The 25,933-nt window shown below is 38.2% G+C and overlaps 2 protein-coding genes across 2 annotated transcripts in view; both read right to left on the reverse strand.

Annotated features, from left to right (window-relative positions):
• The window catches only part of gucy1b1 (guanylate cyclase 1 soluble subunit beta 1), a 15,930-nt gene extending 3,104 nt beyond the window's left edge, over nt 1-12,826 (reverse strand). The window contains exons 1-10 of the mRNA XM_008286748.1: nt 12,759-12,826; nt 10,832-10,932; nt 10,583-10,701; nt 8,687-8,884; nt 7,392-7,622; nt 7,102-7,218; nt 6,129-6,262; nt 3,165-3,362; nt 1,548-1,785; nt 707-847 (exon numbers count right to left, since the gene is read on the reverse strand). Of these exons, the coding sequence (XP_008284970.1) occupies nt 707-847; nt 1,548-1,785; nt 3,165-3,362; nt 6,129-6,262; nt 7,102-7,218; nt 7,392-7,622; nt 8,687-8,884; nt 10,583-10,675 (1,350 nt within the window). The 5' untranslated portion in view covers nt 10,676-10,701; nt 10,832-10,932; nt 12,759-12,826. The remainder of the gene's footprint in view (nt 1-706; nt 848-1,547; nt 1,786-3,164; nt 3,363-6,128; nt 6,263-7,101; nt 7,219-7,391; nt 7,623-8,686; nt 8,885-10,582; nt 10,702-10,831; nt 10,933-12,758) is intronic.
• Nucleotides 12,827-15,522: 2,696 nt separating this feature from the next.
• On the reverse strand, nt 15,523-24,875 carry gucy1a1 (guanylate cyclase 1 soluble subunit alpha 1). Its single transcript, XM_008286759.1, has 8 exons — nt 24,636-24,875; nt 24,297-24,364; nt 23,418-23,506; nt 22,602-23,317; nt 20,308-20,793; nt 18,496-18,639; nt 16,504-16,658; nt 15,523-15,685 (listed from the first exon to the last, which is right to left on the reverse strand). Exons 1-8 carry the CDS (start codon nt 24,873-24,875, stop codon nt 15,547-15,549), a joined length of 2,037 nt encoding a protein of 678 aa, XP_008284981.1. The 3' UTR covers nt 15,523-15,546.
• Between the last annotated feature and the right edge of the window lie 1,058 nt (nt 24,876-25,933).

The following is a 25,933-nucleotide window of genomic DNA, read 5'->3' on the forward strand; positions in this document are numbered from 1 at the left end:
GTGTGTGTGTGTACATATATAAAGTAGAAGACTTTGATACGACACTGTGATACTAGGAGAGTAATATTAGAAAACGAGCAGAGCTCCAAATAGTTCAAAATAGCTGTGCCAACATAACAGATGCATTGCTAAAAAGATCTGCAAAATAATCAAATATGTGAAGGAAAACAGTCTGAAAATCATGACAACATGTGCCAAACATAAAAAAACGATATCACCAAAGAGAAACAAACCCACAGCAATATGGAACATACAAAGTGTACAAGGGACTAGAAAAAAAACAATCTAAAATGGTCTTTAGAGACTTATTAATCAAAATATCTTTGATGCTTATTTATGCTACAATATTTTACTAAAAAAAAACTTTACAACACACTGTGAATTGTAGACACTGCAGTACCAATGTTTAAAATTTCTCTCAATTTGCCATATCCATTGTGCCTTCCCAGTTATACCCAATCAAACCAAAACCAACTGCTATGAAACCAAAGCACAAACATTCACATTTAATGAGGAGCAAAATCTCTGTTTCTCCACCTCTCACCGTGATAACTGTTATTCCAAAAAATGTGAAATGTAAGACAGGGCCAGCCTCACATTTAATGCTGGATTCTAAATGTAAAAATATAATGAAAACACACTTTACCACACTGAATTGAATAATTAACTGACACAATGTTTCTGAAACCTGAGATTCTTATCATACCTGTACAGGTTCATCGTCCACTTTGACTTGTCCAGCGATCTCCATCATATCGAGAGCAAGATGGCAGATTGACTTGGCGTGGTGTGTGCATGGTTCAGGCAGGCCACTCACTGTCATGTACTTATCACCGACTGTTTCCACCTGTATACAGAAAAAACATTTTGTCACTCTTAATGTGATTTGTATCATGACCCTTTTTTGCTTTTGCTTTGCTTTCATCTTATGTGGAATCATATTTTCCCACGGGGATCTTTTCTTTTTCAATGCACTGTGCAGTCAGAAATAAACTAAAACACCCTGAGATAAACACTTAAACACTTACATCAGCCTTAAGAAATTCAGGGCCTCTTTGAGCCCTGCTAAAACTCTAGGACCACCTAGCCATTCGGCTTGTAGAGTAAATATTACTTCTTTTGGTGACCCAGTGCCTGAAGCCGATCCCCTGGAAGTACCGAGGTCTGTTTGACTTCTTAAAGTGCATTCTTGTCTGAAAGCCTGGAGTGTAAATCTGCTGCATGAGGCCTATAAAATGGTGCAGTCCCTCTGTAAAACTACACTGTGTTTAGAAGTTAGTATTACTCTGATGAAAAACTTCAGTCAACTGATATACTCTCTTTTTGAGTAGCATCTGCATAATTGCGTAACATTATTTACCAGAATGGTGCATTTTAGCTTTGGTGCCAGACAACTTTTTGATGAAAAGCACTCAAATCTTAGAATTGAAATCCTTCTTAAACAAACTGATTACAGTCATACTGGGGCAGAAACCCCTATTTTCTATCCCTTCACTGGGAGAAATTCACAAAAATGTGCGATATTCTGTGAAGTTTCTGCTTCCAACCTTGTATACATAAGGGTTCTTCCGAGAGTCTGTCAAGATGTCAAAACGTGTGTAAACATCATTGAGAAGGTTGACAATCTTGATGGCTCCCTCGGCTGAGGCATGCTTGCTGCAGAAAGCATTGAATCCTACAATGCCACTGAAGAGGATGGTCACGTTGTCGTAGCGTTTTGCCGGGACTGGCCGTTTGTGTCGCAGCTCATTGGCAACAGATGGCGGCAGAACGGAATAGAGCAATCTAAAAAGAAGAGGAGAAATGAGTGGTTTGAACAAGAACATAGTTACGGTGGACTCCAGCAGCAGAGTAATGGGCTGGGGCTGCCACACTGAAGTCCGTCCTTTGGATCAGCATTTTATTTGCTCACCCACCACCTTTTGGTCATGTCTCTATGCAAGCTGCTCTCAGATGGGAGGTGGTGTTTCTATGGTAACTGGTTAGCTCATGGCTGCTGTTAAAAGCAAAACACCTTCCACGGTGCATCATAAGTTCAGGACACATGATACCTACATATTAGAATCACCACACAGACATCTATACATGCAAAGTGTATTTAGCGGACAAGAAGATACATGAATACGTAACCCTTAACAATGTTTTTTTTTTTTCCCCCCCAGTGAGGCAAGTGCTTTAACCAAAGCAAAACAGCTCAAATATATGTTCTCATTATCACAAAACATAGAGTTGTAAACATATGAAACGGCAGCAGCAGTTCTCTTAAATATTTAGAGAGGAGCTATGAATTCTAATCAATGTTTGGAGCCTGAGGCACTCTGAGACCAGAGAATGGTTAGAATAACAATATAGGGATCCAACTGGAGAGTGAAAGTCTTTTCCTATAAGAAGAAAGGACTGCTACAGCAGCCTTAATAAAGACCACGCTCCACCTCTGTGCTCATCTCCAGCTGTCAGCCACTGCTGTGCCAAATTACTGTGACAGGCCTGTTTCCTAAACCCAGAGTCAAAACTAAATGAGAGTCTTCACCATAACAGAGACTAGCTTTGGTAAATATCACCTTGCTCAATATATTCTGACTCTAGGTGGTCCTGCTGTGACGCAGTGTTAATATAAAAGCATCTTAATGTATCATCAGTGTTTAACCCTAAAAGGAAATACCTGAGAAGTCCTCACATTTACTTCCCTATAAGATGCACCAATGAACAATCTTTGACACGTATTTTTCTAGCAAAAAAAGCCAAAAATAGAATTACAGCAGTGTGATTGCACGTTTGTCATAATGACCTGGAGGTTGAAACACAACCTAGAGATAATGACAGAGCTGTGGTATGTAATTATAGATAATTTAATAAACACCTTTTCTTAATGACTTACTATGGGGTAAAGTTTGTAAACACTGCTAAATTTGGGTGTAAATGAAAAAGCTGTTGCTTTAGGCAGAGAAATGATAAAGGATCTCTCAAAACAGGCAACGTGGAGGAAGTTAAACAGTTTACCTGTATATCCTGCCCATGCAGTAACAGTAGAAAGCTGGGTAAAACTGGCAAAGTTTCTGTTTGACGTGTTGTTATATTGTCATTTGCTAATAACTGCAGCTACAATGTATACTTGGTTTAGGATAAACAACACATTTTATTAAAACTATAAAAAATAATCAAACCTGTCTGTCTTCTTCTTCTCATCCTCCAGGGCCCGGAGTGTGTGTTGGAGACGATCTGTCAAGATTTCCAGCTCTTGGGTCAACTTGTACTCCTCACGAAACTGCTCACCCAGCAGCACCAGGTCACGAGTGGCATCGTGTAGGGGGATGTCACTCAGGTAAAGCCCCCTCCGAGTTAGATCATCCAGGTTCATAACACTGACCACAAAAGAAGAGAACAGGTTAACAAAGAACAGAAAAAAATGTGAAACTGTTTGCACAGCAGCATTGCTAAAAATGTCTGCTTTCTATCTTAGGTAGCAGGAAAACTGCAGACCTGTGTGTTCTTGCTCATATCAAGACATAAATTAATCAAAACATACAGGATGAACCACTAGCAGTGAGATCACTGTTCTCCTGTCAGGGCTGAGCCTACTGTCTCCTGATAAATGTTCCTGTTGTGGAGTGAGGTCAGATACTGCGCTGCACAGGTCTTCTCTGGTCAGGTGAATGAGCATGTTCTCTGTTTGAGTACCTGTCAGTTATTTCCTGCAGGCTGCAACCTTTTATGAAAACACTGATCTCGTTCCCTACGAAGTGTCTTCGATCTGACAGGACAAGATCTCTTGAACCCTGCTCTCCCGCATCCAATATTTCACTAAAAATGTCTGGCTGGTAATGTAAGGGCCACAGAGGCTAATGGAGGTCACAACAAAAGAACCAACGTAATCACCAGCTCAGGTTTCTTTGTGTTGGTTTTGTCTGTTCCCATGAACCTTGATATATTTTGTTTATGAAAAGCAAAGAAAAAAATACATTTCAGCAGCCTACTCAATTGCCTAATTAACCGACAGTGTTATTCAATGGGGGAAAATATATTTTTTTAAATTAATGTTGACATTTTTCCAACAGTTCATCAATCGTTTTCTTCCTATAATTAACTGTAGTTACACTTTTACATGGATAGAATATTGTCTAGACTAGAAAATACACTGTTAAAGAATAAGGCTTCGTATTACTGACAACAAACTCCTTTAAAAGACAAAAATTAAGGTATTGTCAGTGTAGCTAAAGTCAAACAGAGTCTGTTTTTCAGCACTGTGGACCCTCACTGTCCAAAATGGACCAACTTTATATGTAAGTATCAGTTTACGTGTCACAAGTAGTAACCTTTATTATGTCATTAGGGTTATCTTGATACTGGAAATTGATAACAGAAGGCTTGCATTACAAACTAGGGGTGTAGAGTTTCATAGAAATGGGCATTTTGGCATTTTAAAAATGTAGGATAGCATTTTTGTAGCTTGAGTGACACTAATCTATTTTTCTGAGTGGCCCAATGTCAGAGTAATCCTGAACTTCCTGGAATACCGTTTTAATGAGACATCACCCTGGATGACACTGGTAATTTTTTCAACTGGTATTGATTCAGTTTTAGCTTTCTGATTAAAAAAAAAAAAAAAAAAAAGTTTAAGTTTCAGTCAAATTTTCTTCCATTTGTTTTAGTGTGTTTTAGTGTATTTTTAGTCATGAACATTTAACATTTGAAGTCTAGCTTTCCTCTGTGACAGTTTAGTGTAGTTCCTGCATTTTTGATGTTTGTGTCTTATAAGCATTTCCAGGCTGCAGCTGTCGCCATCTTTGTGTATAGTTGCCATGGTTACAGGTGTTATTCTCGTCGATTGAGAGGTTAGTGGAAAAGGCTCAGTGCCTGTGTCCCTCAGCTTTGCAGTGACACAACAGACAGACTCTCCTCAGTAATGTTTTCATTTCCAGACTCTAGACAAAACCACTCTCTCTGTCTGTCAAGCATTAGCATTAGCAGCGCCGCCACTACAGACCAGCAGCATCTTTCACAAGATGATTCACTTAGCATTTCTGTTCAATCAATTCCAGTTTACATTTATCCAACAGCATTTCTTTAGCGAGCATCTAGAGGAAGCATCAGATTGAGTGCTGTCATTGATCCTGGAATTGACCAGCTCCTTCTGACACAAACATGAAAGAAAACTGACTAAAACATTACATCCACATCACCTGTGTTGAATTAGAAGTGTTAGCTTACTTTTATATATCTGCCACTGCCTGATGATCATAGTTTATCTCAGCTGTTAACAAATGTGTTTCTTCCGAGAACTGATAATGTCAGATGACATTACTAAGCTTCTTAATAACAACAGAGATATTTTGGGCAGTGGAGGAAAGTTTTTCAGAGAGGCTGCTTCCTGTGATTCCACAGATACTGCAGATCACTGAATAAGAAGCCTTGCAACAGCAATTGCATTCATTTGCATTTATGTTTATTTGTTGACAAAAAATAAGAATTTTTTCATTGTAGTTTTCCTATAGAAATATTAGTTTTGTGCAGTTTCAATTTTGTTTTCCTTGTGAACAATAGGTTGTCTACAAATATTTTTTACATTATAGTTTTTGGACAAGAAATTCACAGTACCAGGTGACATGTTTTTCTCCCTGCTGCTGCAATAAATCCTTTTGAGCAATTATTAATCTGCATCGGAAACTAGTCCCCTAAAAATTCCCTATAAACTCCTGTTTAGGAAACAACTGCTAAAAACGACTATGGCCAGATGTTTAGGTAATTACTAGGTCTTCCAAAAAGGGAAATATTGTGTTTGTGACTTTTTGTTGTTATTATTTTTAAGATTTAGGTCAGTGATAATGCATGGCCTTTGAGCCAAACATCACACAAATGTGAACGAAGAGAAGGATCAACACAATGCAGGTAACCATCCTGCAAATTATAAAAATAGTAGCAAAAGTAAACAAAAACAAGCACTGTTGAGACTCATTTTTACCTAAAATTATGGTTTATGTCTGTCATATGTCTGTATTTACAAAACAGAAATGGCATTCGTAAAATCTTGAAATTGCTGTGTCCTCATTCAGTGGGTGAAAGAGAATCAGTGTCTCGGTGTGCATACTCAGTCAGTGCTTCTGTCAGGTTAGGCTGCACTGTGGGCTTACCTGGGTGAGCAAAGAAAAAGGATGTTCTCTGCCTCTGGCAAGTAAATCATCTGTCCTTTCAATCTCAGACAGCTGATCTCCACCCCCGTCAGCTCGTCCTCATTCTCTACAGTCTCTACATTCAGCAGACCCTCCTGTCAGGATTACATCACTTTCATGAATATTTCATTTTATCTGCTTCAAAACTGGGTACCAGTTCAGCTCACTCTTTATTTTTAAATCTGTACGCTTTTCACTTTAAATGTTAAATGTATCAGCCCTATTTAAGAAAATTGAATTAGATTTTGATGTGTGGTAAAAGAAAAAAAGATCAACTCTTTGTTCATGTGTCATTTATGTAGCGTCCCAAGAGTGGAAGTACTTTGAGGATCAGTGTCTTCACAATGCATATTATCTACTTAAATGTTGTTGTACTTCCAAGAACCTGCAGCTACTATTTTAACACCTAAGAGTTTATAATCCCATGAGACACACGAGTACACAAATTTAGCTTTTAACTCATTTTCTATTCTTGCTCTACCTTTCCTTTCTGAGTTTTCATTTGATTTCACACTGAAGTCTGTGGTCATGAAAAATTTGCTTCACTTTTCTGTTTTGTTGTTTCTCAAGTTTCTCACTGTTTTGTCTATCCAGCAAGTCAACTGCAAGCTGTTCTTTTGAACTGGACATTTAGATATTTTCCAGATTATATGAAATTCTACACATCAATGGGATTTGTTTGCATGCTCATTGATCCTCACTTACAGTGTTGAAACCCATAGAATTTAATACAATTTTATGCAGCTTCTAAAAATATTGGTGAGCTCATCAAACACATTCTGTCATGTACAATCTCAAATCCATTTTTGGATCATTTTAGACTTTGTGTATTTTAGCATTTCCTGCCAGTAGAAAACTAAGCCAACACAAGAAATGCACTGGCATGATTAGAAAACTGCCTGTTGACAAAAACAGAGTAGTATGTCACATGTACCTTGCTGCGCAGAACGAAGACGGTGTTGATGTGGGAAAGAATGCCATGATAACTGAAGTCAATGTGAGGACGGACCAGAGAAAAGACTGAAGGGAGGATACAGGTACCCGGCTGGAGCTGGCATGTAAAACAAAAAAATGCATATTTTAGTTACATGGAAATTGTTGCTTTGTTATCAATATAATCAACTAAGTGCATTGACTAAAAATGCAAAACAAAACCAAGTCCTATTGCATTATTAGGTCTAAAACATAATTAGGTTCTGACTTTATAAACTTGGGTATGCGCACCTGTGGCAGGACTCGGTAAATGGCGTTCCCACATTGTGTGAGCATCAGGTCCTTGTCAAACATGAGGTGAAATGGGAAGGCTTTGCAAAAGGTATAGGGACTGATCCGAGTCTCCTGAGTGCCGTTCTCCTCGAAACCATCAAGATCTTCGTAGAACGCCTCCTCCTCCGAGTCCTTCTCCTCTATCAGAAACTTAATGTGGTCGCACTCCTCACTTTTTGGTTGGATCATCTGCATCAAGTGAAGATAAATAATAGATAGAATATTGGTGAAATTTTATTATACTGTAACAAACGATGGCAGCAAAAAGACGCCTTAATGAAATGTCTTCACCTCGCACTGTTAATGTCATTAATATTATCCCAACGGTACTATTATTAACCTTGTGTGTCTTATATAGATTTAGGAGGGTAATAAATGACATTCTGTGGGTTTATGGGCATAAGGCATGCTGACGTCAAGCAGCCGTTTCTGCACCCTGTTGCCACAGCAACACTGGCTAATACTTCCAGAAATTGGGTGTCACATTTGGAGCGTCTGCCATTTTCTGTCCTTTCATTACACACACAATTGCTGAAAAATATTATCCTGTCTGTACAATATGATTAGTTTGGGGAGAAAATGTCACTGATGAAATGAAGAAAAAACGCCACTCAAATACAGTGGATGTCTGAGGAGAATAACATGCTGCAGTTATTGGTTCAGATTACAGACTGTGACTTGTGGGCTGAACATTAACATACAAATAAAAATACCAATAACGCATAGTTTATGACATCAACTGATACAAATATTCATTCCAGTTTAGTCAAAATCTGATTTGTCTGGCTGAGGTCAAGATAAAAAATATTGATCTTTCCTCAATTGTCTAATTAAAATGCAGTCAATAGCCACTTTACAGTCAGCCGCAGTTAGACGATGTTAGAATAAAACTGAGGAGCAGGAATAAAACTGCCTGAAAGATTCCCAACATCTCCAAACTAGAGACTCTATAACTTAGATCTAAAAATATCCTCTGACTCACAGACATTAGCCAAAAAAACCTCATTGCTGAACTGCAGTTGTCACAGCGTTCCCATTTGGGTTTTTGGAAAGTTTGTGTTGTTTAATCTTCACATTACAACTTCTTTAATTATATTACATTGGCTTTTAGGCCTTATTGAATATTGGACTGTAAATTTTAGAGGAACTAACAAAACTTTAAGTCATCTTCATTCATCATCAGCAGCAGAGTGAGCAATTAGAGCTGTGGGTTTCACTGTGCACCAAAAGCAAACAGAAACAGCAAAGCAGACCTTCATCTCTATCTCTGTTCCGTGGATTTGTTGAGCGACAGTTTTAATGATGCCAATGACGATGTCTTGCAGGCCTTCTCTCTCGGAGTAGTAGTGGAGAATCAGATTGTTTCCTTTCTCTGCATCGGTGCAGCGAAAAGAGGGAGCCCTCATCCCAGGATAGATGGTACCCAGGTGATCATGTAGAGCATCCAAATTCTGAAATTTAGATTTGAACATTAAATATGCAACAACCAATCACAACACAATTAGGAAAACAAAAGGCGGATTTAAAAATGTATGTTCAAAGCTCAAGCAGTAGCTGAGATATCCTGATCGTTGAATTTAGTAAAGAAAACAGGTGTTTTTCCTACACTGAAGTTGGGTCGGGTGTTCACCACAGAGCCCTCATCAAAGCATGTGTGACAGCACCTGCACAATTGCAGAAAGATCTTCTAGCCCTAACAACACAAATTTTGTTTCCTCTGGAACGCTGCTTTTCTGTGGAGTTTGTTGTTCGGGATAAAAAGATAGGATCCTTGTGTGATTCACAAGATGATGCATTGTTGTTGACGCATGGTTTATCCAACCAGGGGCCAAGTTTTTTTTGTTTTTTGTTTTTAAGTGCCTGCCCTTTTCTAGTTTCCACAGAAAACTTCTCAGATTATTCTGTGTGACAAAGCATCCGGCATGTGGGTTAGCAAGAACCAGCTGTACAAACAGATTTGCTCCTAACTGCACATCAGGGGGATTTACGTGAATTTGTGGCATTTTCCAATTTTGTCGCATTTTCTTTTAGGTATAAACTAAATCCAGAAAGCGTCCAGATCTGTCCAACAAGTCATGAACAAATACACTGTCTTTCTTCAAAGGGGGAAATCACAATTGTTTGGAGAAGTGCAGTGGCTCATTCTGAATGAATTTGAGGTTAAATGTGATCCAGAAATTGATTTAATTCAAAAATAAAATTAATTAAATTACCATATCATAATCACCCTGGCTTGCCAATTTACCAAGAAGTTTTTTTTAATACTTTTATTGTCATATTTTGTCACAGCAGCAACATTTCAGTAGATAAGTAGGATGAGAACATAGAAAATTCTCCTACAGTGACAAAGCTCATTGCCATAATGCAGGTCAGTGTCTTGCAGCCTCTGTATTACCGTGTAACATCACCAGTTTAGGCTATAATATACTATAATATTTCTGTGATTGCTGTCCCCTTTGCTGCCTTGAACATTCAGAATGTCGTGTTTAACTCCATGCAGCCTGAAATATTCCCTGTGTTTTTCTTACAGTACAATATTGCTCTGTTCTGAAAGATGCTCTACTAACATTTTCAAACTGTTTTGGAGCCAGTAATGTTACTGTTGGCGCTGCTTCAGTTCTTGTCAGCTGATTTTTGACAGCAGACTTGAAGCTGCACAGTGTGAAATTCCTTTTTTTTTTTTTTTTTTTTTTACTACTATATGACAATTTTGTAAAACTTTCCCACAATCGTAGCGGATCAGTACATGGTAATTTTAGGGTGTGCTGATTATGGCAATGATCGAATCTCACAAACACGCTCGCCTGAAGAGGTGGTTTTTCTCAATCTGAAACAATCAATTTCTGACAAGTAAATTATCCTGCATGAAGTCCACTGATGTTTTTTGAAGTAGAACATTTAACTGAACTAATCTAGGATCCTACTGCATAATGTTCTGCATTATAACATCGTTCTCCACCCTGTAAGTTCCCATGTCTTTCAATCTTCCCATGTACAGTACATGTACAGTTTGCTACTCTGGCTTTCTGTCACAAAACTTCTTTCTAAGCTAAAACGACAACAAAGCTACAGCCGAACTACATACGACATGATTATACAGTCAGCCTTAACTAGCGTTACCGCCTAAAAGCAAAGAAACATTAGCCTACCTGCAGGAATTCCCTAACATTTGAGCCCAACACACGCAAGATGGTATCATATCCCGACTCCTGGCAAAATTCAAAAAACATCTTCCCAAACATCTGCAAGATGTCTCCTGCGTCAATCTCTGAAATACAGAAAAACATATTAATGTCTGCATTGTCATACAGGCTGAAATATTGTCATAAAGCTCCATATATCATTTATCACATTAAATATTTTTATTTTCAGAGATCTAAAAACATACTGTTACTTACTGAGAACTTTACTTGCAGCTGCGACAAGATCATATGTTTTGGCATCTTCATATATAATTCTAACAAGGAACTGACCCTCGATATCAAGCTGAGCCTCCCTCCTGAAAAAAAGGGAAGTTGTTACTCATGAGCTGCAGCAAATGTTACAGCAGAAGTAAACAGTCCTTGAAGGCAACTTGTTCAGGCAACCAATAGCTTTGCTTTTTCCAAATTGCTTTTCTGTTGTTGCTTAAATCACAGAGGTTCTCGTGTTTACATGAACAACTCAACAGTAACTTCTGTGTGGTCAGTCAGTGTGCACTGTCTTGATTTATACCACAGCAACAAGAGAGGATTATCATTTTGCTTTGAGGTGGTTTTGCAGTTTCACAGCTACGCTGCTGAACAAGTGGGGATGATCAGGTTTAGATCTACTGCAGGTCTGTCGATAAGGGATCCAAGGCCAAGGTGCACTTTGCTAATTATACATTTGACAATCCAGATTTTTACGAAATTATCAGAAACCTTAATGAGGTTTTGATTACCAACATTTAACTAAGAAAACAGAAATGATTTACAGGCCTGACCTGCCACCACAATTTCATCAGCATGAGCTCCAGCTGGAAAAACATACCAAGCCTTGAAATGGTTTGCAAAGAAAATAAGAATTTTGCCTTGAATTATGCAGCTCATGAAAAACTCAAGAGGAAAATACCAAACCTGATAAATTGACCATTAAATAACAAGGAGCTGCATACAACACATAGGCCTGCACTGCAGTATGTAGTTTGTGGTGGCTGGAAAATGACCACTTTGAAAACATTTACACAAGGCAGCTGCTGCTGTCTTTTCCCTTTCTTTCTTTCTTTTTTTGGGAAGGGTCACGGCTAGGGCAGTAAAGACGACAGATGAAAAATAAACTTAGTTTGAGCCAAATATTTCAACATGCTGAAAAAATGAGCACTACACTGGAGAGGAAAGACATTAAAACTAAGTTCTAAATTCACTCTTAGAGGGGAAATAAAACTACTGTTTGTTGAAATCAGGTACAGCACGTTCTCTATCTACTGTGTATCATACAAAAACTATGCCAGTAAGCAAAAAGCAGCTGAGATACACAGAAAATGGAGGGATGTACGAACATTTGTAAATTCACACAAGTGGTGTACTTTAGTTGAATTTTGAGGCAGTGTCTTGGCTTCCTTTGAGGACTTTGACATCACATGTTCTGTATTTTGGATCATTCTGAATATTTTTTATGAATATTGGGACTTTGCATTGTTTGTATTTATCTCAGAATCAGAATCTGCGAGTTTACTAATGGTTTATTTAACCATTTACAAACCCCACCAATGAAATGGGTTGGGTAAACACACACACACACACACACACACACACACACACACACACAACAATATATAAAGCAATAGAAATGTTTTAATAGTTGCACCCCAACCAGGTACATCAACACAATAACATTAGAATTTATTTTACACATTAAACTGTAAGGAATAATAAATACATATTCCAGTTTTATACTCACAGGGGACATTTTTCAGCATGATAAATACTTTGACTTTTGATGATCCAAGTACTTTTTGCTTCCAAAAGATTTTCAAGGCATTATTATCACTTGGGTCTGTCGCATTACTTCTTTTCCCTGCTTTTTAGAACTTTAATAAACAAATATTTTTGGTCTGCATTTGTAGCTTACAACTATTGAAGATGAAAATGGCAGAATTGTAAATGCAATATTTGTACTCTCTATCTATTTGTACTAACTATCAGAGAGTTTCATTGTGAACCAGCAGAGGACGGAGGTTAATCATTACAGTAAACATGTATTCATGCTGCCTGGACAGTAGGCCTGTGTGGTGTTCTCGTTGTGGACACAGTGTAACCTGTGATAACAACAGGGCTGAGAAAGTAAACACATTCAGAAACTCACTTGATGTCCTCCCACACCTCCGGACCGTAATTCCTTAAAACGAGCAGCTCCAGAGCGTGATTCACAAAACCATACTGTAAATTTACAGAAAACACGAGCAACGTGAAGACTATTTCGTGGAACCAGGCAATTTAACTCCAACATGTACGTGTTTCTATACGATATTATACAGGCTTAAAATTATTTACGAGCTCAAACATGATTGCATATTCCTTCCACCTGTTAATAAAACACTCCGCTGTCATGGTAATCATAGAAATCATTGTATAACGGCGACACAGTGCTCTCCCAACAGGAAACGTCAAATACACCGCTTCGAGCGAGAAACAGCCAATTTCACCAGCATTAAAATAAAACACAAAAATACACAACGATATATACGTACCATGTTGGCTGTTGCTTGTCTTTTTTCTTTATTTTTAAGCGAAAATCGTTGAATCTGACAAAACCTTCATCGCTAGGTACAGATGCTGAGTGTCGCTGCGTCCATGCCCCGTTTTTTCCGTCAAGCCGGTGACTGACAGCCGATCTGTCCAATAGCAGACCGGAGAGACGCTTACGTAATCCGTACGTGACCAATGAGAGCGAAGCTGTTGTTGTCCAAGTGATGCTGCTCAACCCGGAGGCTCCGCAGATTCACAGCTTGGTTTACGCGTTAAATTTTATTTTGCTGACATTATTTTTATGTCATTTTAAATATTCTGGGGAAATTACAAAAACAAAAAACAAAAACATAATGCATTCCCAAAATACAAATGACCGAAAAGTGTCAGTTAAAACGATATTCAAATTTACAGTGGAAGTACTCGGATTCTTTACACTGGTAAAGCGAGGAACACGACAGATGTAATATTTTTTTTTTTAAATGAAAGTACATAAATCAACATTTTACCTCATGGTAAAAGTGCAGTAACTATCTTAGGTATTGTAGTATCAACAGTACAGCAGCACGACTCCTTGCGCCTATGTGTGTACAGTAATTGCAAAAGTTTCAGCAATTAAATCCATTTTTAAGTAGAATTTTTAACCATTATTTATATAGAGGTATTTCACTGGTCCCAGTTTCATTCTACAACATGACAATGACCCAAACAAATATCCAGAGTAATTAAGAAGTATCCTTAACTACAAAAATATATATATATTTTTCAAACATTATCACTTCACTTGTGCACAGTATTGTATTTATTGGGATACAACTACTGATTTATTAATTTCTAACACAGCATTTTAATGGTGTAGCTCAAAAGCTGAAGAGAATCCATTTTCACAGTTTTATGTATGTTGGATTTCTTTAACTCAGCAATGCATTAGGTTTAATTAACTGATCATGTGTTGCTGCTTTTTTTTCTGGGAATCTCCATAGTAACCAGTATCTAGCTGTCAGATAACTGCACTGGACTCAAAAGTACAACATTTTCCTCTGAGACATAGTGGAGTGTAAGTATAAAGTAGCATCCAACAAAGTGAAACACTAAATGTAGTCCACTGTTCTGAGTCATATCATAATTCTGCTTGGGTCAGTTGAAATCAAAAATATTGCATAAATATATACATATTCTGAATGTTCTCATTGCTATGCTACGTACTACAGAGTCAGTCACTTAAGTCTGTTAATGCCAATATTTATTGCACTTTGATTACATTACAATAATGATTAAAGCACATCATTATGAGTGATAGCAAAACATTCATGGTATTCTTGCTGTGTCATATTCCCTCTGTGCAGGAAAAGAGTGCTACAAAGCTCATGTAATAAATATAGTGTCAGTGTGTACAGTGAAAAAAGTAAAAATATGCATACGTTACTCTTCTTCATATATATTAGGAAAGTGGGCTCTAGGAAGGCTTTATCTCAACACATCACACACATCGAAAACAATGCTGTCGGTTGTTTGTCTGCCTGTGGGACACATTATTGACATTTTTTGTCATATTGATTATATTTAATGAAAAAACTAATAATAAAACTGATAAAAAAGAACTACAAATATTTTAACTTTGTCTGAAATCTTACATCTGTGACCCTGTCTGTATAGTTCCCATAAGGCACCTGAATCTGCTCTGCATTGCTTAGCTTCTTTAGAGGTTGAATCCTAAATGTTAAAATGACTTTCGATTTCTTTTCAATTATTTGTCAGAAAATTCTCCCCTGTAACACAAAAAGCCAATTCAGTTTCATCTTGACTTCAGCTGACGTACCATCAGCGCAAGGTGCTTTAGCAGGTACCTACTCAGGGCAGTAAAGGATGGATCAGATATCAGATATTTACAAACCACAATCCATTTAGCAACTTCACATCCACAATGTATTCACTGTGCAAGATTATATATTTCATTTGTTTGTTTTGTGTGCTTTTTGGCCACATTTACTGCGTGTTTTATAATCATTTTTGTACCTCTTAGCTGTCAAAAAGAACAAAACAGTCCAAAAGTCTTCCAATGACAGTACATCTATGTCTCTGGCAGGAGCTACAAATGAAAGCTGCTCAGTTTGCAGAAATGACTTATTCTGGAAGAAAGATGAAGTGAGTTTCTCTCCACTACAACAGTACAAATGGATAATTGCGCAGAGACTACACTTATGTTTGACAGTGAACTGACATCTCTGTAATTAAGCAGCTGCAAGAGTTTGACTGGAGGACAATATCATTAATGTCGAAACAACCCAAATCAAAATATACAAGGTAGTTGCACTGTATTCACTAGATACACTTATGCTTCTTCATATCTAATGTTTTATTTTTGTTTTGTTTTTTTTTAAGGGGGCTTCTGCGGCAGGTGAACTTCACTTAATAGTCAGTGTTGAAGTTTTGTAGGGTGCTTCCAAAAAGTAACAAACGCCAGGGATATCTTCTGGGAAGTTGGCCGGAAGCTCCTGTCTGCTCCTGGGAACAAAGACAAACTCTGGGCGACCTTTCAGCAATCTGGAACAAGGAACACACAAATAAAACATGAATCTAAAAAAGAGTTATTTGACACAAGAGGAAACACAGTGCTCTTCTAAAAGTTCATTTTCCTGTCTGGGACACTTGTGCTTTTTTTTTTTTTTTTTTTTTCTGCAACAACCACTTGTGGAAACAACTGATATCATCCAGACCTACTGTATACTGACATATTTACAGTCGTCCTCACATGTATTCATACCCTTCCATTAAAGAGAAGGCAGATTTCACAATAGTCACTCAAATAGCTAGAAACAGAAAAAAGCAATAATACATTTAAAAATGCTAAATTATAATTTAGTGAAAAAAGACATTGTTTTTGAAATTGTGGCTGAAAAGAATAATCTAACCAAAAAAAAAAGAAAAAAAAATGTCCCAAACAAAAGAGCACTTTGCTGATGAGCAGTGGGCCAAAATCAAAATACCTGTCAACAGGTGCAGAAGTCTGACTGAGAGTTACAGAAAACACTTGATTGCAGTGATTGGCTCAAAGGGTTGTTCAACAAAATATTAGTTTATGGGTCCCATCATGCTTGTTTGCTTTTCTTTCTTTTTTTTCTTTTTTTTCTTTTTTTTTAAGTATTTCTGTCGAACCACAATTCAAAAGCAATGTCATGATTTTCATAAAATTTTTATTTATTACTATTTTTGTCAATTTCAACTTATTTCAGTGACAGCTGTTTTTTTTTCTTCTTTAATGTTTGTCTTGTCAGTCGGATAATATATCTTGAGTGAGCAGTGAAGAGTTACTATGAGGTACAGTTCTCGCCGTGATGATGATGATGACAGCCTTCCTTCACCTGTGGGTTGTCGGGCTGATGTTGATTTTACCGGGTTGGCTACACGACTCAAACTTGTTCGCCAAGGTGACATTGTTTCCAAAAAGGCAGTATCGTGGCATCTTCACCCCAACTACACCAGCCAGTACTGAACCACTGTGGAGGCCGATACGCATCTGGGGGGGCAAAAAATGCAGAGTTTTACTCAGTTTCTCTCTGGTTTGTATATGTATAAATGTGAGCAATTTTTTGGGCAGTGCAATACACATTCCTGAGTTTGTTTTCATGCTGTTATCCTCATCAGTAGTTGGCGGAAGTAAAATCTAAACAAACATACAAATGCACCAACAAAGACAGCAGGAAAGATTACGAGCAAGTAGACATGGATGGACAATAAATTTGGTGTACAATTTAAAATAGTTTTAAAAAAACAGCTTTGTCAATATTTTATGAGGAGAGAAATGCACTCATCGCATTTGTTAGACCTCGAGGATACACACAGTGGATTTTACTGAGTAACAATGAATGAAAACCTTCTGAATCTGTCAGCTGTGGACATCGTCGTCTCAGACCTGCTGAGGTCAGGATAAACACTTCCATAAAGCTGCTGTGTGACAGATAAGAACCTAAGCAGCAAAAGTCTCTATGACCTTTGCACAGTATTGTAAGTGTCATGTTTTCAGTGTTGAATACAGTTACCATAAATACTTTTTTTTGGTGGGGTAGAGGCAGAGTTTTAGCAACCACTGAGGAAATGTTCTTAATGGGATTTCTGGGCATTTGGATCAGGAGCAGAGCCAAGGGATGACCCAGGGGCCACCTCAGACTTAAATCTGGCCACCCAGCACAACCAGTTGTGGGGCCCATCAGAGGGTTATGCAGATACTTGTAAAACTGTATTTCTATACTCACTCTAATGCAATTTTAACTTTAATATCAGCAATTATAAAACAAAGCTAAAAACAACTATTCCAAAATTTTTACAAATAAAATAAATTGAGGGTAACATAAAAAAGCTTCATGTATATAGATGTCCTTTCAGTCTGCATGCATTCACGCCTGTATAGGTGAATGACAAATGCAAGTGACCACAATGACTGACTAATAAATCACCTCAAGTGATTTACACTCAGAAGTTAAAGAATTACGAGTTATCAGTGTGAGTAATTGTCTTAGCCTGGCCATTCCTAAAATACTGTCACTGATTTAGGAGGTTAGGAAACATGTTGGGTATGACTGATTCCTATTGTTTTTTTTTTAGTAAAATATCTTAAAATGTGAGACTTTAGAAACAAAATGCTGCATATATGTATCACCACACAGGCATTTTTACACATCGGTATATTTAGTCAAATATCTAAACCTAAAACACTACACTTTTTGGCTATGATTCTCACTGCATAATTTTACAAAAATGGCCTTGTAATGTGTTTACAGTAATGTGTTTCTGTTTACTTTAATCATTTCTGATAAAATGGTATTTTTGTAGCTCATGCTGTGGTGCAATTAAAATTCTTAAATATCTAAATAATTTAAGCTCAAAATACTTTCCATTTTTTACTTTTGGTTCTTGATTTTAGTGGAATTAATATGAGAAAGAAAATGAAAACTCCTTGATTAAGTAAATGACAGCTGTTAATGTTCTTGGATAATTATACCAAGTCCTCTTCTGATAAAGAAAATATTTGGAAAATGACCAGTGTAAAATATAACTCAAAGTGCTTGAAATAATTACACCATTAATTTAAATTTGGAAATAAAAATTTAAAAAAAAAAAAGAAAGAAAGAAAGAAAAGCTGCTTTATATGCACAGACTCTGTCATGCCTTGTCCTGTAATCAGCTTATTTTTTTGTGAACAAACAGAGTAGGCATAATTAGTTTTTTTGTTTGTTTGTTTTTTAAAATCAGAGACATTTTTTGTTCAAAGCTCTTCAAATGAAATCTCACATTGTTGGAAGTTACATAACCGGACTGAATAGGGAGTGTTACAGTAATAAGTGCTTGAACCCCACCTGTATTGGTTCTCCTGTTGGCGTCATAACTTCATCTGAAAGCTCCATCATCTTTAAAGCCATGAGTGCGATTTGGACGGCGTGAGTATCACTCTCCTTGTGTAAGCCGCCAGCTACACAATACGCATCACCAATGGTCTCCACCTGAACACAGCGGAAGATCATCGTTTGTGCGCCGACAAACAAGACATAATGCAGGTTTTTAGAAGCTCTTTGTGTCTTTTCCCACCCAAAGTCAAACGGCTTCCTTACTGCATCCATCCATCCATTATCTACACATCGCCTAGTCCTCACCAGGCTCACGGAGGGGCTGGAGCCTTTCCTTACTGCATGTAAAGTCACATATTATGTTCTACTTTTTTCACCTGAAACTATTAAATTAGCTTTTATAGATACAATGTGACATGAAGACAAAGAACCATAAACACAATGATAAATGTGAAGTGGATATTCATCAAAATCTCTTTCACAGCCTGTCTTCATCTTGCTGTAGAAGACAAAAAGTCAAAAACATGTGGAGTAATAAAACTTAACCCGTAATAGTACTTGATCCTTGGCCATATTAAAAAGTCCAGTGCTTTTTTTTCCCCCTTCTTCTTCTTTTTTGTTTGGGTAAATCTGGACTGCAGAGCACTCAACAGCTATGTGGCTGAGACAAAGTGAAACTATTTTTAGGCTTAGACATGTGGAGTGGAAACAGGGTCCTCAAGGAACCCCTGACTTCCTAGCGTTTTACGAGATATTTGTCAAACATGCTTCTCTCTCTGTTATGCTTCCATGACACTTTGATTACATTACCCAGCCTCCCTGCAGATTAGCAGCCTTTGGCAGACACCGGGGTAGTTGGTTGAGTTACTGTCACAATCTGTCTTTTGATTGCAAAATGCGTTTACTTTAATAGAAATGTTAAATCTGTGACGCATTTCATACAGTTTTGGACCTCATGCACCTCCTATGCTAATGTGTTATTTGCTAGATTGTTTTCATATGATTTTATTTTATTTTTTAAATTATTGTCATTAAAAAGAAAATTACAACTGCATTTTTACATTTTTTAAAATGCAATATTTTGATATATTTCTTCAACTTCCTCTTACTACTGATACTGGAGGAAATGGATGAATCAAAAGGCTGATTTTGTTGTTTTTGCGAAGGCTGGGCCATAGCTATCAATGAGCAAACTCTATGGGAATATTTCTACAAGTTTAACAAGATTAATGACAGGAAGATGAGGTTACACATGAATAAATATATATGTATTAGATTGAATGTGTTAAACTTGGACAACAAAAAGGATGTAACAAAGTTTTAATGAAAAGATTTAGCATTATCCAAAGAGCATCACCTAGTTAGCAGTACAGAGAGGACTAAACTCATCGTTTTGGGGGGTAAATATACATAAATTATATTTCAACTAACAGACAGAATGTTTGAATGCATTGGCTGCAATGTTCTTACAGAAAACCTATTCAGAAGAAGTTATCAGCTACAAGAGTAAAAATTAAAGGTAGCAAAATGCTTAAAATCAAATTAAAAACACTAGGATGTTGACTATTACCATGTCACTCTGCCATAAGAAGCATATTAGTTTGACATGATGCCAAGGTTCTTTGCCTGATAAGAGAGCATTTGAAACTGACACCCAACCTCTCTGTTTCCAATTTAATTATACTGCAGCTACTGTCAGCTACTTATTTGGAAGTTTTTATGAATTTGCAACACAGCAGTTTCTACAAGTGTTAAATTCGGACCCCCACCATCACAAATAAAAGCAAATGTTCAGCTTATCAGCGTGCTGTGACATGAACCTACCTTATAAACATCAAGCTCTCCACAGTGGTGGTCAAACCTTGTATACAACTCATTGAGCATGGTGATCACTTGCATTGGCGTACAGAGCGAGCAAACAGCCGTGAAGCCCACAATGTCAGAGAAGAGCATCGTAACTCCGTCAAACTTCTTGGCTTGGACTGTCTCGCCCTGCCACAGCTGCTGTGCCACAGTGCCCGGGAAGATGGAGAAGAGGAGATCCACTGTCTTCTTCTTCTCCTCCTCCAGTGCTTGGTGAGCATGTTCCAATGCAGCTTTGGCCTTCCCCAAGCGCTTCTTCAAACCGTCCTGGGCTTTGGCCTGTTCGCCCACCAGAACGACGTCACGCAGCGCGTTATGAATCGGGATGTCTGACAGGTAGAGGCCGCGGCCTGTTAGTTCCTCCAGCTTATCCACACATGGAGAGCCCAAGAACAAGATTGCGTTTGACTCTGAAACGTAAATCATCTGACCTTTGAGGTCCATGAGCTGAAAGGAAAGATCAGATGATAAGAAAAATTCATTACAATTTGTAACATTAATTTGTATCAGAGCCTTACAGAGCTCAAATATGTTGTCTTCACAAGAAGAACATTAGGATTACTGTGTAAGATTCTGCAGGATGTAGCCTCAGCATATTTTTCTTAAGCACGTATCTCCCACAGCCAAACTAGGAAATTGTTTTCTCTCAGTGTCAAAATATACCATGTATACACACAGATTCCCTCAAGACATATGCAGATGTAAACATTAGAGAAAAACCTAAACAGACTTGTCAAATTTGGCATTTACAAAATGAGAGCTGCAAGCAGCTTTCTGTCAGCGACAGCACTAAACAAAGTAAAAGGTTTATTTATGTTTTAGAGAAACAGAAACTTTAAAAAAAAAAAAAAAGGGAAAGTCTTGTCTTGAGCACATTATTATTAATGATGCCAGCAGCATGGCTCTAGGGAATGTCAGCCAGTTGGTCCAGACTGAAGTACTTCAACAACTACTGGATGGGTTGTACTGGATTTGCACCTTGAAGTTTGATATTTGAGGATCAGACTGAAATGTCTTTGCAAAAAATGAATCATTTTCCAAAAAATCCAGGGATGGTATCTGTCTTTGAAAATCCCAATAATTTTCCTCTTAGTTTAATCATGAAGTCAAAGTTTTGATTTGTGTAGTACTTTGGTTTATGACCAAATACCTCTACAACTTAAGACATTCCCACCAGAGTCAGCTGCATTTTGAGTTTATGGCTAATTTGGAAATGTCAGCAATCTAATGCCATAAACTGAGATGAGACGCTCTACCTGTTTCACATCACCATCAGTATTTTTGTTTAGTATGCTAGAAAATGCTAATATGCTAAAGAAAAATATTGATTTAATGATGAATGGCATGGGAACAATTAAACAAGAGAAAAGTCTTTTGTCATGTCACGTTGATGTATGTAAAGATTCACTATACTAATATATATATATATATGCACACACCTGTTCAGGAGTAAAAGCTTATTGCCTGAACAACATGTCTTGTTAAAACAATCTTTGTCATTATATTTGGAAATGTTTTGTGTGCGGCTGACACACAATCCCCTCACCAGTTCATCCATTTGTGTCTGAAAAGATCAAAAACATATTTTTTTCCAACAGTTTGGTTTCTTATTAAAGGCTTACAAAGCCACTGGAGTGACAGTGGATTCTTAGACTTATATATAGCTACAGGAGTACTTTGAAATTGTAACATAATTAATGTTAAATGTGTCACTTCCCACTGACAATTTAGTCATGTTTATACACTGACAGTAACACAACACCGACCCCAGATGGAGGAGACGTTCGGTTGCTCACCCACTCACTGATTTCTACCTGTTTTAATTGGACTCTATCCATTTACTAATGATAAATCTACCACTGGGAGACAAGTGGTATGCTAAGTGGCAGCATCTCTGACTGAATGTCATTAGTCATTGTTGCACTGTCACGTTTACTCACTAATACTTTTTTTTTTTTTTTTTCAGGGCGACCAATTCCCGTGCACCCTTGCAGAAATAGCATGAGCATGACTGTGCCTTTGATGGATAAAATGGTTTGACATTTGCTTCTGATCTCCGCTGGGGGTATTACGCTGATCTCTACCTCGGGCCAAGTGTGCCCAAGTAAACCACTAATAAGCCTGACTGCTTATAAACAGCCCATCCCCCCCCGTATCTCACTTCATTTAATATCAAGATAATGATGGGAAAACTTTTTTCCACTTCATTAGTTACTGGCGTCACGTCAAATTATCTCACAGACATGTGGACATACCTTCCCTGTGTTATCTGTGGTGGAGACTCCATGTTTGATCCGAATGATAAACTGTGCATTTAGCATGGTCAGAATACCCTGAAAGGTACATTTGATCTGGGGGGAGACGATGGAGAAGTGTTCTTGGAAGGTAGCAGACCGTCTCAGTCCGTCCTTCCTGGTCAGTCTCTTTCTGAGCCCGTGTCCTATTTGCACCAGAACCAGGTCCTGGTCCAGTATCAGATGGAAAGGGAAGATAGTGGAGAAGAGAGAGGTAGGAAGGGTCCCAGCTGAGGTCGCCCGCAGCGGACTGGGGCTCAGATTTTTAGCATCCTTAACTACAACTGTGTATAGAAGACTTGGCTGCGGGCTGGACTGCAAGATGCTGTCTTTAGCATTGGGGGGGTCCTTCAACACATCCACAGTGGTGTGGTACAGCAGACGAGCAGCAGCTTTGATGACTCCAGGGAAAAAGAGCTCAGTGGTTGGGCCGGGGTTGAAGAAATAGACAGTAAGCAGACCCGGATCCTTGTCTAAGCACAGCACCGAAGGTTCGTTTACACAATCCTCTCTGTCCGGGTTGGGCTGCATGCTGCTCTGTTTCAACAAGACATTGAAGCTGTTGAGGAAGTCGTGGAGAGCTCCCCCCACCACCCTCAAAATGTGTCTGTCCTCCTCATAACACATATTGAAGAGCTCCTCGCCAAGAGCCACTTTCAAGGCTTCTATCGGGATTGCTGTCAGACACATAATGAGAAACAGGATTTGATGCACAATGCAGTGCTTTAAAAAGCCATGGACATATTCTGTGCATTCATTTTCAGATTTGCTATTTACCTGTTTTGGTTGAGTACATGCTCATCATCTCCACTAAATGCTCTGGTTCATCACGGCAACTTTGACAGTGTGGACAGGAAAACGCTGGACTGGAAATTCAACAAATATCAAAGTCAGACACATAAACCAGTATTCGGTGGAACATACTTTTACAGTTCAGTCACAGAAATGCATCAGACTAGGGCTTAAATGATCAACAACATCATCTCACGATTGATTAATCTGTAAAATATCTTGTGATTTGTCAGAAAAAATTAAAAATCTCTGTTCTATGTGTTGTTTTGTCTGACCAACAGCCCAAGAACCAAAGATATTATCAATATTCTTATATATTATTCTCATATCTGAGCAAAAAAAAGCACCAAATCCTAACATGGAGAAGATGCTGCATGGTAGTAATCAGCATTTTTGCATGAAAATGACTGGAAAGATTACCAAAACATTGCAATTGGTTAGTCATTTTTGCACCACATCAAAAGGTGACCATAATTAGAAAAGTATGTAGGACACCTCATTGTCAAGGTGCCATTTTCTATAGTAATGGATTTGTAAAGGGGTTTCTTTTTTTCTCTCTCCAGGTATCCATAGCAGCCTGAGTCAGTATCACACCTCACTGTTGTTATCATCATTTGTATCAGCCTGGTAGTGAGGCTGGCAGGAGGAATGTGTAAGGTATGGCTAAACACGAGGGCCAATGGAGGCTGTAGCATCTCAGTCTCATGATTTTATTTCTTTATTTTTTATTTTCAGAACACGCGCTGGGGTAGAAGTGGCAGGAGGGACCTGTAATTTACAGCAGGAGTAGTAATTGTAGTTGTTAGTCAGTGTTGCTCTTATGGATGTCATATGTGGCAGCTGTATTTAAAAAACACAAGTTACCTTTCAGGCTCCCTGCTGTGGTCTGATAGTGTCATCATTCGTTGGAGGGCAGCGTGCAGCCTTTGAAACTGTATCACAAAGTGTCCAGCAAGTTAAAGGTCATCATCTGGCAAGACTTAGAAGTAGCTTTAATTACAGAATATTTACAGAAAGCAGGATTCAAATGGTATGATCTTGAGAAGATTAAAAAAAAAAGCAAGGTGTCTATGCGTAAAGGTAGAAAAAAAATAAAACAAATAAAATTAAATCCAATTGCTGAAGATGCAGTTACTAGTTTTCAGGTAAATCCTACTGCAGGAAGCGCCTGAGGTGAATAATAATAAATGTATTCACACTCACCTCTGGACATGCCAATTTTCGGATGCTCTCCCCAAGTGTGTGCAGGTTAACTTTGGCTCTGCTCGTCTTCTGTCGAGGCAGATCATCGCCGATTTTTCCAAGCACGTCCTTAGAAATAGGCAATAAATCCGCGGCGTCAGTTGAGCGCTCCTCAAAGTCTCCCAGCTCATTATTTTTGGCGCTGCCGGAGAACGGACACTCTCCGGAGATCTTCAGCTCTTTCAGCTTGGCGCAGAACATCTTCCTCGTTGGATTCTCCGCGAGCTTTTATCTCATTTCGGAGGGAGACAGTTTTGGTCGAGCGGCTGCGGACTCTGAGAGAAATTCCATCATCTGGTGTGCTCATCCAGCAAAAAAGCCTCCTGCTCTGCGAGCTGCCGATTCAAATGATCAGCACCAAAACCCAGAGACCACATACAATATTCATTGAAAGCTGCATGGGCAAATGATGGCAGGGAACTATCACTACCAAAAGCCAATGGGAAACTAGAAAAAAAAGAGCAATAGGCCAATCCATGCGCAAGTGGGGCTGGTGTAGCCGAACAACCTATCAGCAAGGAGAAATTATTTCCAGGCGACTCCTCGCATGCAATAGACTTGTTTCTTTCTTCTTCTTTTTTTTTTTAGATCAACGTTGGGACCAGGGTAGTATCACATGAAACTGGCAACCCTATTAACAAACAATCACATTTCTATTATGGATGTTTTCTTGTGGTTCTTAATGGTATTTGTAATTATTTTGCATTTAATTTTAATATTAAAAATAGCTTTATTTCTGCCTCTTTCTTACACACACATACACTTGCACACAAATCAACTCCACTGCTGCATCCTTCCTCTATTTCCCTCATGAAATAAATTAATAGAAAAAAATAAGATTGCCCATCACAAATGCAGATAATGCTCAGGTTTCTTGTTTTGTCCCAGCAGCTTTTCTAAATCCAAAGATATTACGTTTAACAAGCAGCAGCTCCTCAATTTTTAGAAGCAAGAGGAAATGCTTTTTGTATTTTTCCTTTAACGATGATTTGAAGGGCCCCCCTACAAATTTTACACATCAAGGTCTGTCTACAGGTCATACAAGTTGTATACATCATTTTTACAGCTTCAGCAAAAGCTGTGCAGAATCTGAGTACTTGCCTTTACTGATGCAAATCAGCGTCACTGTAGAGTTAAAGACTAGTGAGTTTACCAGAACTCTGTCCTCTGCTTCTAAGCTCTGCCTGAGGCTACATTAACCACTACTAACATGAGCTGGCTGAGTTGTATTGGGAGTAATGTAGGTGCCAGAGTTTGAT

The sequence above is a fragment of the Stegastes partitus genome, unplaced genomic scaffold (genome assembly GCF_000690725.1).
Source record: "Stegastes partitus isolate 25-593 unplaced genomic scaffold, Stegastes_partitus-1.0.2 Scaffold11, whole genome shotgun sequence".
NCBI classification, from domain to species: domain Eukaryota; kingdom Metazoa; phylum Chordata; class Actinopteri; family Pomacentridae; genus Stegastes; species Stegastes partitus.

Bases quoted from the DNA above. Each gene is read 5' to 3' on its own strand.
- gucy1a1 (XM_008286759.1), bottom strand. From the start codon at position 24,875: ATGTTCTGCGCCAAGCTGAAAGAGCTGAAGATCTCCGGAGAGTGTCCG. The intron at 20,794-22,601 runs GTATGTCCACAT...CTTTCCTTTCAG, and splicing joins CCACAGATAACACAGGGAAG to CTCATGGACCTCAAAGGTCA. The intron at 15,686-16,503 runs GTGAAGGAAGGC...TCCTTGTTCCAG, and splicing joins ATCAGCCCGACAACCCACAG to ATTGCTGAAAGGTCGCCCAG.